General features: G+C 34.7%; 2 protein-coding genes across 2 annotated transcripts in view; one reads left to right on the top strand and one right to left on the bottom strand.

Annotated features, from left to right (window-relative positions):
* The window catches only part of LOC141389530 (uncharacterized), a 1,388,168-nt gene that overhangs the window by 869,051 nt on the left and 503,766 nt on the right, over positions 1-15,351 (top strand). The window lies entirely within an intron of this gene.
* Positions 10,555-11,467, bottom strand: Osi8 (Osiris 8). Its single transcript, XM_073964172.1, has 2 exons — positions 10,973-11,467; positions 10,555-10,914 (listed from the first exon to the last, which is right to left on the bottom strand). Exons 1-2 carry the CDS (start codon positions 11,465-11,467, stop codon positions 10,555-10,557), a joined length of 855 nt encoding a protein of 284 aa, XP_073820273.1.

Genomic DNA, 15,351 nt, shown 5'->3' with positions numbered 1-15,351 from the left:
CAGGGCAAATCCATACTTCCTGAGAAAGGTACAAAAAAGCCCTATGACACCGTGTGTAGTGGTTGGAGCGCAATATAACTCTCGAATGGATCTGCCAATTCGGTCCACAATTTGGTCTTCGTAATATTTTGTGCAAACTTAGTTTAAGTTCGAAGATAAGCCATATCGGTCCACTCCTTCAGGTACCTCCCACACAAAAGTTCAAAAATGTTCGGAAAGATTGTGCGCACGATAACTCTTGATAGGAGTGACCGATTTGGTCGATACTTTACACATCCTAAAATATCTACCAGATATAGAACAGGTTCGAATATGGACTATATTTATCCACTCCGTCGGGTACCTCCCACACACAATTTTGGATAAATTCACTTTAAGACCTGCTCACGAATCACTTTGATTTTTATTGAAGCAACTTGCATTCGGTGCCTCAATTACGGCAGTAAACGTTTTTTCAGGGGCAAGTCTATACTTCTTGAGAAAACAGTCCGAAAGTTGTAAAAAAAATCCCTATGGCACCATAGGTAGTGGCTGGAGAGCTCGAACCGAATACTGTGTTCGTCCACACTTTGGATATTATAATATTTCTTTGAATATTAGATGAAATTCGAAGGTGGTGCTTATAGGTCCACTCCTTCCGGTACCTCCCCCAAAAAAGGTCGAAAATATTCGCTAAAATGGTACGCGGGATTTCTCATAGACGTAGCAACCGATTTAGTCCAAACTTTGGATCTCTAAATATTGTCGAAACTTAATTTATGTTCAAATTTGGGCCCTATCTGTCCAATCCTTGTGGTACCCCCTACACAAAGCCGACTGATACTTTTGTACTTGTTTAAAACTGCTTTACTAACCTTTTTCAATTTTACTTGAGAAAAATCCGTAATTTTTTCTGGATGGAGCAAACATATATCAATAGTTTTAATTTAGTGTAATAAATAAGAGCTCCGGATATAAGGCAGCCAAAAATTTAATGTTGGCAAAAGTTGTCAAAATATATTTTTTATTTTTTAAAATTGCTTTACTAAATTTTTTTTTAATTTTACTTGAGAAAAAAATAACGTTTTTGTTCGGAATGGTGCAAACATATATCAGTAGTTTTGATTTGGTCTGAAAAATAAGAGCCCCGGTTACAATGCAGACCAAAATTTAGTGCTGGCAAACGTTGCTTAAATATCTTTTTCAATTTTTTAAGTTGTTTTACATAAATTATTCCAATTTTACTTCAGAAAAATTTATGGGTTTAAATGATTTCAGTTGAGGAAAATGTGATTATTTCAGATTGGCGCAACTATGCTTTGCGTGTTATGTTCGAATCTGATATTCGAGATTTTAGCGCATAAAACATAAAGGTAACTATTGTCCGCAAACGTTCGCATCATGTAGTTTTTTTACCATTGAAATTTGATTTATAATAAAAGAGAAAACATTATGAAAGGCGAGATGTACCGCAATTAACTAAGAGTGAATATGCAACAACAATTTTCTTTGGCGATTTTTATGAATTCTAATACGCAGGAGAGACAAATAAAATAATTAGATACTGCAATAATTGACACCAAAATATATTTCTATTTTGTAAATGTATTCTTAAATACATTCATATTTAAATATTTCACTGGTTTTAGTTGATAAAGATCAGATTTTTTCAGAATGGCGCAAATATGCGCAAAATATTATGATTGGATCTGATATTGGAGACTTAAGCGCATAAACCAATAAAAGTAATTATGGTCCGCTAACGTTCGCATCATGCACTTTTTCAATTTTGAAATTTGAGTTATCTTAAACATTATCATAAAAAATATGCATGAAAGAAGAGACGTACTACCACTATTAAGGAGTGAAAATTCAAAAACAACTTGGAGTTTTTATAAGTTTACCTGGTACGGAGAATATACAAACACAAAAAAAAAACTCAAAAACATAAATTTTCGCGAAAATATTTTTATTTTAATGTTCATCTAATTTTATAGTATTCGAATATGTACTTTTTTGCTTTCATTATGACTGATTTCAATCGACTGCTGCGTTAGATTGGTTAAGCGCAGAAAGTTGCGGATGGTCATAGCGAATGGGGAAAAGGATCAGGTTGGTGTTTACCAGCAATTTGTTTTTAAAAGCGCGACATGTGTATTTTGAGTTTTGGGCAACGTTTGGCCTATGTTTCCCGTATGTGCGACGTTATACTTCCTCCTAAATTAATGTAATCGGCATCAATACACATTTTAAATAATTTCACTTAATGTTATTTGTTTACACATAACTGCTACGCGTACTCTGCTTTTAATAGTTAATAGTTATTGGGTAAAAATTTCTTTTACTTCATATTGTTAATTTTTATTGTTATGTTATCAAAGACAGCTACCACTTTTTTCTAATGGACCTGTTTGTCATGAAGCAAATTATTTTGTTACGTGTTCATCGTGATCTTTGTGTCGTCGGTACATGCAAATACAAAACTCATCTCGTTGACTCATATCATTGCAATTCGCAGTGAAATTGAAAGTCGAAGTTTACAATGAATGTCTCATCTTTTTAGTTGTTATTTGAGAAATGTATTTTTCGAAATAACTGTGTTAATAACTGTTGGCATTACTTTGTCTGCACTTAAGACATTTTTGTGTTGCGTATGGTTTAACAAAAATGGTTAGTTTGAATTAAGATGCTATTATGCTATACAAAACATTGATTATATAAACTTAACAATGTAATGTAACAAATATATTTGCTTTTTCTTCTAAAATCATAAATGGTTTAGATTGCTTTGATAAGTATTTCGCTGTGAAAATAAACACATAATACAAAGCTTCACACGTTAGCGTATTTGTTCCAGACCGGTACGTGGCTTTCAATCTAAATGAAAGAACAGCCGGCAAAAATTGTCAATAAATGTATATTTTGTAAGTATGCAGGTCAAGTAGAGGATATATTATTTCTTTCCGTGTTTAGATATTTGCCATATACAAAAATCTAACAATTTCAAATAAATATTGGAATCGTTTTCCACTGGTCTAACAAAATATTCATTCCTTTACAGATTTACGACATATGTTTCCATAGTTTTTACCAATTATAGAAATTTATTTAGAAAACATATGGTAACCAGAAAGTTGGGTATGCCTGCTGCATATGTAACACAAAGCTATAATCAATATTTAATGACCCCAGCAAACATATACACACAGGTCAAAACCACTTTAAAACGGGCACAGGAATGTAGCACTAGTTTCTGTTACTTACTGAATAGGATATACATACGAGTTGCTTGTAATTATAGCCCAGTCAAAATAGACATTGAAATAGCAAAAATTCCCACAAAGCTGAATTTTGGTATAGAGCTAGGGTTTGCCATTAGAAGCACCGTCCTAAAAGTCCCCATCGATCCCATGTGTTCAAAAAAAAGTTATTCGGGGTCAAAGGTCAAATTTTAAGGGTTTTTTTTCGGATTGAATTGATTTTTTGAAAAAGGTTGATCTAATCAAAAAGTGACTAAAGTAAATATTGTAGACAGAAAAATTATCTACAAGTTTGATCTGTATATTTTTTTTGAAGGAACCATTCATGAGATATAGCTGTTCGAAAATTCAAATATTTTTATGCAGTGATTTTTATGCACTTATAAGGGAAATATGCACATATTCAGAAGAACCGGCTAAAATAAGCGAAGTAACCGGGTCTGTCCCCCCAAAAAATATATATATTCTTGAAGAACGAAATTATACCTATCTTTTAAAAAAATTCCAACAAAATCGGAGCGTGTTTAGTAGAGTTATTCAATGTTAGATTCATTTTATGCAAAAACAGCCCATTTAACCCACATGTGTAATCGAAAGCCCAACGGGAACGACCCCAACGAAAACTCTCCGATTTTTTTCAAGTTTTGTTCGACGGTAGGGTTTGTCGCGCTGACTACGGAAATGTATAATTTTCATGGGTGGCTGATCCGGATCGACGGTTATTCGACCCGAAAGGCTAAATTTAAAAAGCGGGTTAGACCCGGTTCTACTGAACCGATTACTGCAAAGTGGATATCGTTCGAAAGCTTATGGAAACACCTAACACATAGTGTCGTTACTTTAACCGGTTCGCCTCATAATGTACTTACGCCGCTAATTTTTTATTTGACTTTAGATCGTGATATCTCGAAAATGGTAAGTCTTTTTTAAAAATCATAAACACCACTCTTGTAGACATTATTAAATCCACAACTTTTACTCAAGTCGGCTTTAGCTAAGTCTTACCGGTATTGAGAAAAATTAAAAAAGCTCACGCACAAACCACTTTGAAAAAAAAAACATTATTTTTATCTTTAAAGAAAGCGTTTACGACATTTTTTATGATTCTCAGAATTAAAGGAAATAAGTGAGAAAGAAATGTTCAATTCAAATTTTAAAATCATTTTTTGCGAGAGGTTTTTCACCGAATCACCTTATAATTAAGATTTTTTGTAATCCTATGTAGAAAATCATCACACTATGATACAGGGATATGTGGTTGTAAAAAAGTCATAACCCTAATAAACAATCTATCGTATTGTTGTTTTGGAGTGTTTACTTCCATATTACGAAGAAAACACAAAAAAGAAGACTGTCAAAAAATTTACTTTTGGCCAAAGAATTCGAATTTGCGATCAATGTGGATTGGTAAGCTGCAATCAGAACAGAACCACTACTTATTCCGATAACATATCATCGCTGTTGCAAAGTATCGAGAGAAAAGAAGAGAGGGTAAACGTATTTTCGGCAGAAAAAAGAGAAAAATAAAAACCGAAAGTGTGAAAAAATCAAGAAACATCAAACTGATGGTTTCGGTACAGAGACGAGCAAGGTAATCTGGTAACAGATACAGATACTGTGCTCAGGTTTTGAAAGCACATTTTCCAACTTGTTGGTATCCAATAACTAAACTTGAGTGTATGTCGCCGGGTAGGATGGGGTAAACACAGCAGTAAACTATCAAAAATAGTTTTATTATTTTATAAAGTATTCTCCAGCATGATTAATATACTTTTGCATGCGCTGAATTGTTGAAGCACTTTTTCCACTTCGAGTGAGACATCTTCAAAACATGGTTTTTGAATGCATTAACAGCAATTTCGTTGACCACTCTTTTTTTCTTCATGTGCAGGAATAAAAACAAGCCATTGGGTGACAAGTCAGGGCTGTCAATCGCTGACAATCGTTTTGCCCGGTCTAAAAGACGCTGTTTTTAATGGATGTGCGAGAGCTAGCGTTGCCATAGTGCACAATGATTACTCCTCTTGTACGTTTTTCGAATTTCTCCAGTCTTCAGGCAAACAAATTGACGTGTACCACTAAGAATTGGGCCTGGACCTGTGTTGTTCAAGCGCAACATGAAGTGCTTTCATGAACAACTTTCGGTGGATTTGGTTCGCCTTAGAAGACACATACGGTCGATTGCTGTTTTGTTTCGGACTCATACGCATAGGTCCATAATTCATAACCTCTGACGATCTATTAAACGCCGTTTTTGGACGAACCTCACGAACTTCATTTTTTGGGCGAGTGTCGGCCACATTCGAATTCATTAAACAATTTTTTCATAGTGCCATAGGATGGTCCTTTATCGACATACAAAGATTTAATTTCATCGTTATAATCCATGTCGACATTTTTGAAAAGTCATCGGACGAAAATGTTCGCAGTTAAATTCCATTTTTTGCAAACTGATTTTTCAAGCCCTTTAAACAACACAACACATGGTCTAATGTCAAACTATCCTGACTGTTTGTTTAACTTTCAATCATTTACATTGTTTGTCTGCAAATGATTTATTCGAAGAGTTACAAACGGAATGACAAATCTTTATAAATAAAAATCAAATGTCGTCCGTTGGTAATGGCATCAGTTGAAAACGGCTGGACTGTTTTGGAAGGTTGCCTTACTTCTCCTATACCCTTTTTCTTTAAAAATGCGATATCTTTATAAATACCTAGCCGACCCGGTCCACGTTCCTGGCCCTTCAAACAGTTTTATGTTACCTTTTCTTATGTCGATTATACTTTTCTTGCATCACTAATTAGTCGGGAACTGCAAGTGACTATAAATAAAAAATCTTCAGAAATGTTGGTGTCGATATGCAAGTTCAGCATGCCGCCAAGGAACTGATGTATAATGTATGTTGTACACCTGAGCTATAGTTATCGATATGTTGCCTTCTAATCTAAACACTTGCTTTCCAATAAGATCAAAGCTTCGTTATGCATATTTCCACTGGTATTTCCATTAATTTGTAACATATTTAAGAAAGTGGGAGTGGTCGGGGCTTATTGCTAAAATATGTACCCAGGGTCGGGGATATGGACACGTTCGTAAGTTTCACTTATATAGCGCATTTAAAAAATAGGGCACAGGGGATGACCCGCTCCACTGAAATTCAACAAAATATATAGCCTATTTCCGCCATTGGCCATCCCTGTACATCATCAGAAAATGACATGGAAATCGATTTGGAATTTTTAGAGATATATTATATTTAAAAAAAGTGGGCGTGGTCGGGTCTTAAAGACAAAAATAAGTGCCTCGGGTCGGAGATACTACCATCATTGTCTATCGAATTAATTTTCAAACACCGCTTTGCCGAAATTCAACAAAATATATAGCTTATTTTCACCATGGGACATTGCCGTACATAATCTGAAAAATACTTGAAATTCGGTCCAGAAGTTTTGGCGATATGTAATATATTTAAAATTTTTGGTCGGACCTTTAGGTCCCAAATAAGGACTTAGGGTGGGTGACACAACCACCATTGCAAATTCATTTTCAAACCAATATGTTCGCAAAATTTACAAAAATAGCGTTTTTAAAATATAGGACCCGCCCCCTTCTAAATGCAACAAAATATATAGCCTATTTTCAACAGGGATCATCCCTGTACATTCTCTGAAATTTTCAGGAACATCGGTCCAGTAGTTTTGGGTGTTTAGGCCCTAAATAAGTATATTGGGTAGGAGATTCAACCACCGTTGCCTCGCAAATTTATTTTCTAACCGATACGTTCGTATTTATTTTTTTTTTTCGAAAATAGTGTTTTTAAAAAATACGGGCTGGGGGAGGTAAAAAATTTTCAAGAAAATCGGTTAGGTAGTTTTGGATATATAACATATTTATAAAAGTGGGCGTGGTTGGGTCTTTATAAATAGGTAATAAGAGTCGGAGATTCAACCACCGTTGCCTCGTAAATAAATTTTCTAAAAAAGTGGGATTTTAAAAATTAGGGCATGAGGGAGTTGCCCCGTCCCCTCCGAAATTCAACCAAATATTTGACATTTTTTCACCACTGGTCATTCCTATCCATTCTATGAACTTTTCAAGGAAATCGGGTAGGTAGTTTTGGATATATAACATATTTATAAAAGTGAGCGCGGTCGGGTCCTTAGGCCCCAAATGAGTACATAGGGAGGGAGACACAACCGTCATGGCCTCGCAAATTAATTTTCTCGACAATACGATCGTCAGTTTTGCTAAAATAGCGTTTTTAAAAAATAGAGCATAGTGGAGAAATTCAACAAAATATATTACTTATTTTCACCACGGGTTCTCCCTGTATATTCTCTGACATTTTTAGGAAAATCGGTTCATGTATATAAAACATATTTAAAAAGTCAGCGTGCTAAAATAGCGTATTTAAAAAGTACCCCGCCACTCCCAAAATAAAAAAAAAAACTATATATATAGCCGATTTTCACCACGGGTTTTCCCTCTACATTCTCTGAAATTTTCAAGAAGATCGGTTTAGGCGTTTTTTAGTCTATACGGAACATACAAACATCCTAACATAAACACTTTGTCTTTTATATATAAGATTTAAAAAAGTGGTCGTGGTCGGGTCTTTGGGCCCCAAACCAGTACCTAGGGTCGGAGAACCAACAACCATTGCCTCGCAAATTAATTTTCTAACCGATACGTTCGTCAGTTTTCTTAAAATAGAGTTCTTAAAAAAGTAGGGCATGTGGGAGGTACCCCGCCCCCTCCGAAATTCAGCAAAATATATACCCTATTTTCACCACGGATCCTCCCAGTAGATTATCTGAAATTTTCAGGAAAATCGGTTAAGCAGTTTTTAATATATAAGCTATTTAAAAAAGTACCCTATTTTCACCAAGGATCCTCCCAGTAGATTATCTGAAATTTTCAGGAAAATCGGTTAAGCAGTTTTTGAGTCTATACGGAACATACAAACATACTAACATACACACATTGCCTTTTATATATAAGAAAAAAATATAATTTAAAAAAATTAAGTTTCAGTGTTTTATTTAAAAATGCACTTAAAACTAGGAAATAAGTTGTCGCTTAGCCTCAATAAATACATTCTTTCTCATGATGGAATCTCTCAAATAAAACGCTTGCCGTTTAATTTTGTCGCCATTTATAATTTAAATGCAAGCATTTTATTTGAGAGATTCATCATGAGAAAGAATATATTTATTGATGCTAAGCATTTTCAAAAAATTTATTTACTAAAAAGTTAAAAATAAAATATAATTTAATTAATTTTTTTAAATTATATTTTATTTTTAACTTTTTAGTAAATAAATTTTTTGAAAATTGAGAACAAAAGTATAGACAATTTAGGCCAAAAATTCAGATAAAAACTTTAAAATGCCTGAAATCATGTAGTACCGTTATATAAAGGCTATACCAAAACCTGGACTTATGTCCATAATTTTTGTGGGGAAGTGTAATGTCAATTACAGCCAATTCTGGCTAAAAATAGAGATAAAATCCGTAAGACACTTGAAATCGGTTGGTACCGCTATCTGGGCGCTATATCAAAACCTGGACCTATGTCAACAATTTTTGGTGTAGAAGTTTCTGTACCATTGGGCACTCCAAGTGCCAAGTTACAGCCAATTCGGCCTCAAAATAAAGATAAAATCCTCATAATACTTGAAATCGGGTGGTACCGCTATAAGGGGGCTATACCAAAACCTGGACCTATGTTAACTATTTTTGGTGGTGAAATGTCTGTATCATTGGAAATCCCAAATGCCAAATGACAGCTAATTCGGGCAAAAATGAAGATAAAATCCTTAAAATACCTGAAATCGGGTTGTACCGCTGTATGTATTGTCATCCAAATCTGAAAAGTGTGCAAAGTTTCAGTTCGATTAGTCAACTGCAACTGTGTGGAAAATGAGTTACCAGTGTTGAAATGCAAGTTAAATAAAACACCGTTAAAACACTGTAAAATGGACTAATCTTTGTTTTAATTTCATATTCATGTATTGTCATCCAAACCTGAAAAGCGTGCAAAGTTTTTGTCCGATTGGTCAACTGCAACTGGGTCAAAATTGAGTTACCAGATTTGAACCAAACGGACTAAAGCAAGTTAAATAAAACACTGTAAAAATCAAATGTCGTTCGTTGGTAATGGCATCAGTTGAGAGCGGCTGAACCTATTTGGATAATTGTTTTTGTAAAATGTTCGCCCTAACCCGACTTAGGTTTTTATGCAAAGAAAATTTGACCACGCCCACTTTTTAAATTTGAATCTTTTCTACAAAAACTACTGAACCGATTTTTCTGAAATAGTCAAGGAATGTACAGGCATGGCCCCTGGTGAAAATAGGCTATAAATGTAGTTTCGGAAGGGACTGGGTACTTCCCCTACATCCTATTTTTTTAAAAAAATGCTATATTTAAAATAATTACGAATGTATCGCTTTGGAAATTAATTTGCGAGACAATTGTGGTTGTGTCTCCTACCTTGCCTACTTTGTTAGGACCCAAAGACTTGACCACGCCCACTTTTTAAAATATTTTACATCTACAAAACTACTGAACCGATTTTCCTGAAATATTCCCAAAATGTACAGGTGGAAATATGATGTATATTTTCTTGAATTTCAAAGGGGCGGGGTTCTTCCCTATGCCATATTAAAAAAACGCCATATCTTTATGAATAAAATCAAATGCCGTCATAACCTTACTTATGTTTTTATGGGAAGAATATTTTACCGCGCCACTTTTTTTTTCAATTTTAATTTCTATTTAAATTTTCAATTTAAAGCTTTTCTGCAATCTTTTTCTAAAATTGTCAGGAAATATACAGGGATGGCCCCACTTGCTACATATTTTATTGAATTCCAGAGGTGGCGGCGTACTTCCCCTGTGCGATATTTAAAAACAAACTCTATGTTAATCTACAATGCAGTACTTCATTGGGGCCTAAAAACAGGAACACCCCGGTTTTTTAAATGTTAAATCAAATTTACAGCAAAATGTTTGAATTTCATTCAGGGGTTTTAAAACATCTTTTTGGTTTATTGATTGTCCTTAAAATTAAATAAATAAATAAAACATTAAATTAATTTAACTTAACAACTAAACACACACTATTTTTACGACTAAGCAAGTAAGTTATTCCATTCAACATTTTTTTTTTGTTAATTTTTTATAGAATTTATTTTTTTTTTTGCAATTAAAGATTGTTCCCTAAATGTCTGTCCATGGAATTAACGTAAATGACTGATTGTTCCTTCGCAAAAGGAGTTTTTTTTAATCCAAACAAGGCTTATTTGTTTTAGACTGTCTTTTTCGAATCCTTGTATGGTTTCCAAGCACTATAGGCTAAATCGAAGTCACGACCCCAACCGGAATGTCCACCGGAGGATACTACAACTTCGTGTGAAGATTCCTTGCCACCACCGCTAAGCAGTTTCTTAATACCAATTATTGAAGCCAAGACTAAAGCTAATTTGGAAACAATTAAAGCTTTACCAGCAAGCATTGCCAAGGCACCGTAAGCAATGGGAACAAAGGTGCCACCCAATAGCAATGGAATCATAATATAAGCGCCGCCACCTTTCTTGTCCTTTTTCTTACGACTTTCCACTGTGTTGCCCAATATTGAGTCATCAGAACGTACATCGGGGAATCTTATCTGTAGGAAACAATTTTGTATAGAATATTTTAAAGATCCGTTTAATAATTCGTGTTACCTGTAATGTATGGCGCTGTAGAAAACCAGCTATATTTTTAACAATCATATTTGTTAAAACCTGCTCCTTGGCATCCAAGGCCCTGGGCAAATTTGCCTCCAGTTCAGCCTCTGTCAGTAATGGCTTACTAGGCTCTTCCGAATCATCGGCTTTTACAAATTGTATACCTTCCATTATTTTTAATTTTTTCGCCGAACGTTGAACTTTCTCCAAACCCGTTAGCAGCTTAACTTTGAGGCAGACGGATAGATTTTCAGCCGCACATTGCTGATACAGCCGATAAACCATTGAAAGATCCTTCCAGACATTTGCTGTATTTGTTGTACCGCCCGTTTGTGTTGTTGTTTGCGATTGACCTTCTGGGTCGTCAGCAATGCTGTTTGCATTGTGTGTTGTGTGAGACGATGAACTTGAAGCACTGCGTGCCACAACGGATGTTTGAAGCCAACAGAAAATTATTGTTACGACAGCCACATGCCAAATGTATTTAAGCATGTTGTTGCACTGTGGTTTACTATTAAGTTTAGTTCGTGGTAGTTTATAATTATATTTTCAAATGGTAATTTAAATGATCCTTAATGGAATCATTTAAGGCAAATGAATTTTGTATGATCCAAGCCGGTTTCCTTTGTATCTTATATCCTTTTTTAACACGTAAATAATCCGTTTTTAAGACGATTAATTAATTAATTGTTGGTATTGTCTTGGCTTTTCTTTGTTATAACGTGACGTATTCTTATGAACTGATCTGATATTTTAGTAGCTCATGTTTTTTATACTGCCTTTAAGAAACCATTAAGTTTTTCTTTTCAATTTCATGATAATTTGTTGATTTAAAGCAAAAAAGACTTAAAATTGTTGTGTGGTGTTGGTGTAGTTTCGAATTGATTACCATCATTATGACGATGTTGAACAGTTGTATGCTGTTTGGTTTTCCATCTTCTTCAGTGGGAGAAAAACTAAAAATAAAGTGCAAAAATAACAATTTATCATATAAATTAACAAATTTTCTTTTTGATAGAAGCACATAACGTGTACGAGTATGTTTGTATAAAGCAATACAATAAACATTTGTTTTACTCTAAATCATTTACACTCAAAGAAATTTAATGCGATAATTCGGATCAACGGTAATACCAAAACATTACGCACAATTCTGGAAACTAGATAAAAATAACGAGAACATGTATATAAACAAGTAAGCAAAGGCTATAGTCGGACGGGGCCGACCATGTGATACCCTACACCACAACCTGTCGGAATTAGCTATGTGCAACCGCCTTGCACGCTGAATGTCCGGGTACGATTCCCATCAAATTGTCAATGGTGGCAAAATACCCCTTAGTAATGTTGGCGATATTTGCTGAGTATTTCAGCCATGAAAAACGTCTCTACAAGTGGCAACTTAGGACACTATCAATAACTTAATATGAATCCATTGGTATAAGAGAAGCCTCCCTTGTCTTTACTGGGATGTTTGTGGAAAGATATATAAATTATACATTTCTAAAAAATATTCGAAAATTGGAAAATTTACATTGATTACCCCCTCCTGCTACATCTTCAAATTGTTTGAGTATCAGGTTCCTCTTTGGAATACACCTAAAATAAATACATATATACCACGCAATTTGGTATATTTGATTATTGGGAAAATTGGGAGTTAATTGAAGATCTATCGTCCAAAATTGTGCACTTATATTTCACATATGCTTCGAAAATAGTTCATTGTGGGCATATATTGTGATATCTAAAATATATTTTATACCGGTAGAAATAACTAATAATGAATAGAAATTCAAAAATTTTGCTTTGCAAACAAATTTATAAATCAATCAATTTTTTTTTCAAATCAATTTTAGTAAGTTAAATTCTAAGTTTTGGAAATAATTGAGAATTATTTTTTTAGATTTGTAATTTTAGTTGGAGCAGGCAGGGATTTTGGGAACTTCTGAACTATTATCTCAGGATGTATGACTTACCCCGGGAAAGGGACCAGAATACGGAACGTAAAAAGAAACTTTTTCAAAAAGAAAATAATAATCAAATATATCCGATACGGGTCTTCAAACTGCACCGACCTGACACATGATTGGATGAAATAATACGATGTGTAAAGTTTCGACCAATCAGAAAATCCCCTTGAGAGTTAACTTGCGGATTTGCGGCGCAAGTACAATCTGCTGAAAAAATTCATAACGATTCAAAGGGACTCTTAAATTTCCCATTTCCGAATTTTGTGTAGGAGGTACCCTAAGGAGCGATATAGTCTTATCCGATCTATATCTGGAAGGAATAATAATATATGGAAAGTTATAAGCAAATCGATTGCTCACTTCGCCAGTTATCGTTCACACAAATTTTCGAAAACAATTTTGAACTTTTTTGGGGATGTGTGGACCAACATAGCCTATATTCGAACTTAAACAAAGCTTGGGCAAAATATTACGAAGTATAAAATTTGGTTCTAATCGGTAGATCCGTTCGAGAGTTATCGTGCGCACCAGCCAGCTAGACATTAAGAGAGACAGATGAACGGACAGGGCTAAATAGACTATAAATTTTCTGAAACGAATTTCGCCCAAATATACCTTGGGTCTAAACCTGTATTTCGATGAGACACATCTTTGGTCGTATTTTGTTTGTATCCCCTTTACCCTAAATCCTGAGGTATAACATAGGTGGCGAAACGACCCCATGTTTGTTTATTTGTATAAAAATCCAATTTGACAACTGAACTGAAAATTTCTCTGTCATGATAGAGACAATTTGTAGCATGGGAGGAAATTGTGGTTCTCTACACAAAACACATTATATATCTGGCAGAAGGTGCGTTATCTAGCAGACACATTATTGCAACTTGCATCAGGGGGAAGATCAGTAGTTATTTTTCCATATGTTGGCTCCCTTGCCGGTATATGCCCTCCAGGAATGAAAATATGGACCAAAATAAAATTTGTATATTTTTCATACAAAAGTAATGGTCTATGTCAACCGTTAAATAATATCAGATAATCAGCAAAATTATAGGCATTTTCTTCAACCTAAACTCTTACCTCGTGCAAAATTTCGTGACTATTAAGCTATATTTGCGACCTCTAGCCGGTTTATGATTACATTACAAACAAGAAACTGTATATATTAGGCTGTAACTCTGTAATCTGATCGCGTACATCAACATAATTGACATCAATTAGAAGGTCAAGAGATCGTCTTCCAAATATAACTCACGAGGGGGGAAGGTGTCTTTCAGGAACAAAGATATAAGCTGTTTATTAAAAATTTTCACAATTTTCACACAAAAGTTGTGGTCCATTTAACCCTCTAAATATTATCTGATCGCCATCTTAAATTGCAAGCTTCTTCTTTGTCATATACACGTTACTTATTTACTTATTTATAGGCGATCGGACTATTATTGCGACCTACAGAGCAGCTACAAAATCTGATAAAAATTATGTTTTTGGTCCATTTCACCCGCTAGATATTTCACGATCATCACCAATCAAAATAGCGATCTATTCTGATGTGAAACCGACCTCCATACAAAATTTCGTGACGATCGGTCCATAATTGCGGCCTGGAGTTTGATTACACTTTATAATGGACAGACGGACACACGGACGGACGGACGGACGGACGGACACACATCTCAACATCGCTTTATCTCGCCGAGATATAAAGATTGGTATACCACATTGGGGGTCTCCGACGTATATTTCGCGGTGTTACATGAATTTTTCCCAAAACAAACTTATAATACCCTTTCCACATAGTGGTGTAGGGTATAACAAGTAAGAAAAGCGTTAAGTTCGGTCGGGCCGAACTTTTTATACCCTCCACCACAAATTTCAGCCATTTCGGTGGATTAATGTGGCCACAACCTTCAAAATACGGAAATTCGGAAGGTACCGTTCTATGGGGGCTATATGATGGCGTGGACCTATACCTACAAATTTCTGGGGGAAAGTTTTATACGCCTAAAAAAGACTAAACACCAAAATTCAGCCATATCGGTGTGATAATGAGGCTAAAACGTTCAAAATATCGAAAATCGGGAGATATTGTATTATGGGGGGCTATATCAACACGTGGACCTATATAAACATTTTATGGTAGAAATGTTTCTTAGCCTCTGGAAACACAAAATACAAAGTTACAACCGATTCTTTGGTCAAATGGGTCTAATACATTCAAAATATATTAAAATGACGCGTACTTTATAAGGGGTCTTATGTGGGGACTATACCAAAACGTGGACCTATATAACCCAACTTTGGTAGGAATGTTTTCTGGCCTCTAAAGATACAAAATACCAAATTACAACCAATTCTGTGGTCAAATGGGTCTAATACATTCAAAATATATTAAAATGACGC

This window comes from Musca autumnalis, unplaced genomic scaffold, assembly GCF_047663935.1.
Source record: "Musca autumnalis isolate F117 unplaced genomic scaffold, ASM4766393v1 scaffold_1, whole genome shotgun sequence".
Lineage (NCBI taxonomy): Eukaryota > Metazoa > Arthropoda > Insecta > Diptera > Muscidae > Musca > Musca autumnalis.
This window is presented reverse-complemented; position numbering and strand designations above follow the sequence as displayed.

What these genes read in the sequence shown, in the direction of transcription:
- Osi8 (XM_073964172.1), bottom strand. Translation starts at nt 11,467, where the DNA reads ATGCTTAAATACATTTGGCATGTGGCTGTCGTAACAATAATTTTCTGT. An exon ending in TACAGCGCCATACATTACAG is followed by an intron (nt 10,915 to 10,972) that starts GTAACACGAATT and finishes TGTTTCCTACAG; the next exon opens with ATAAGATTCCCCGATGTACG.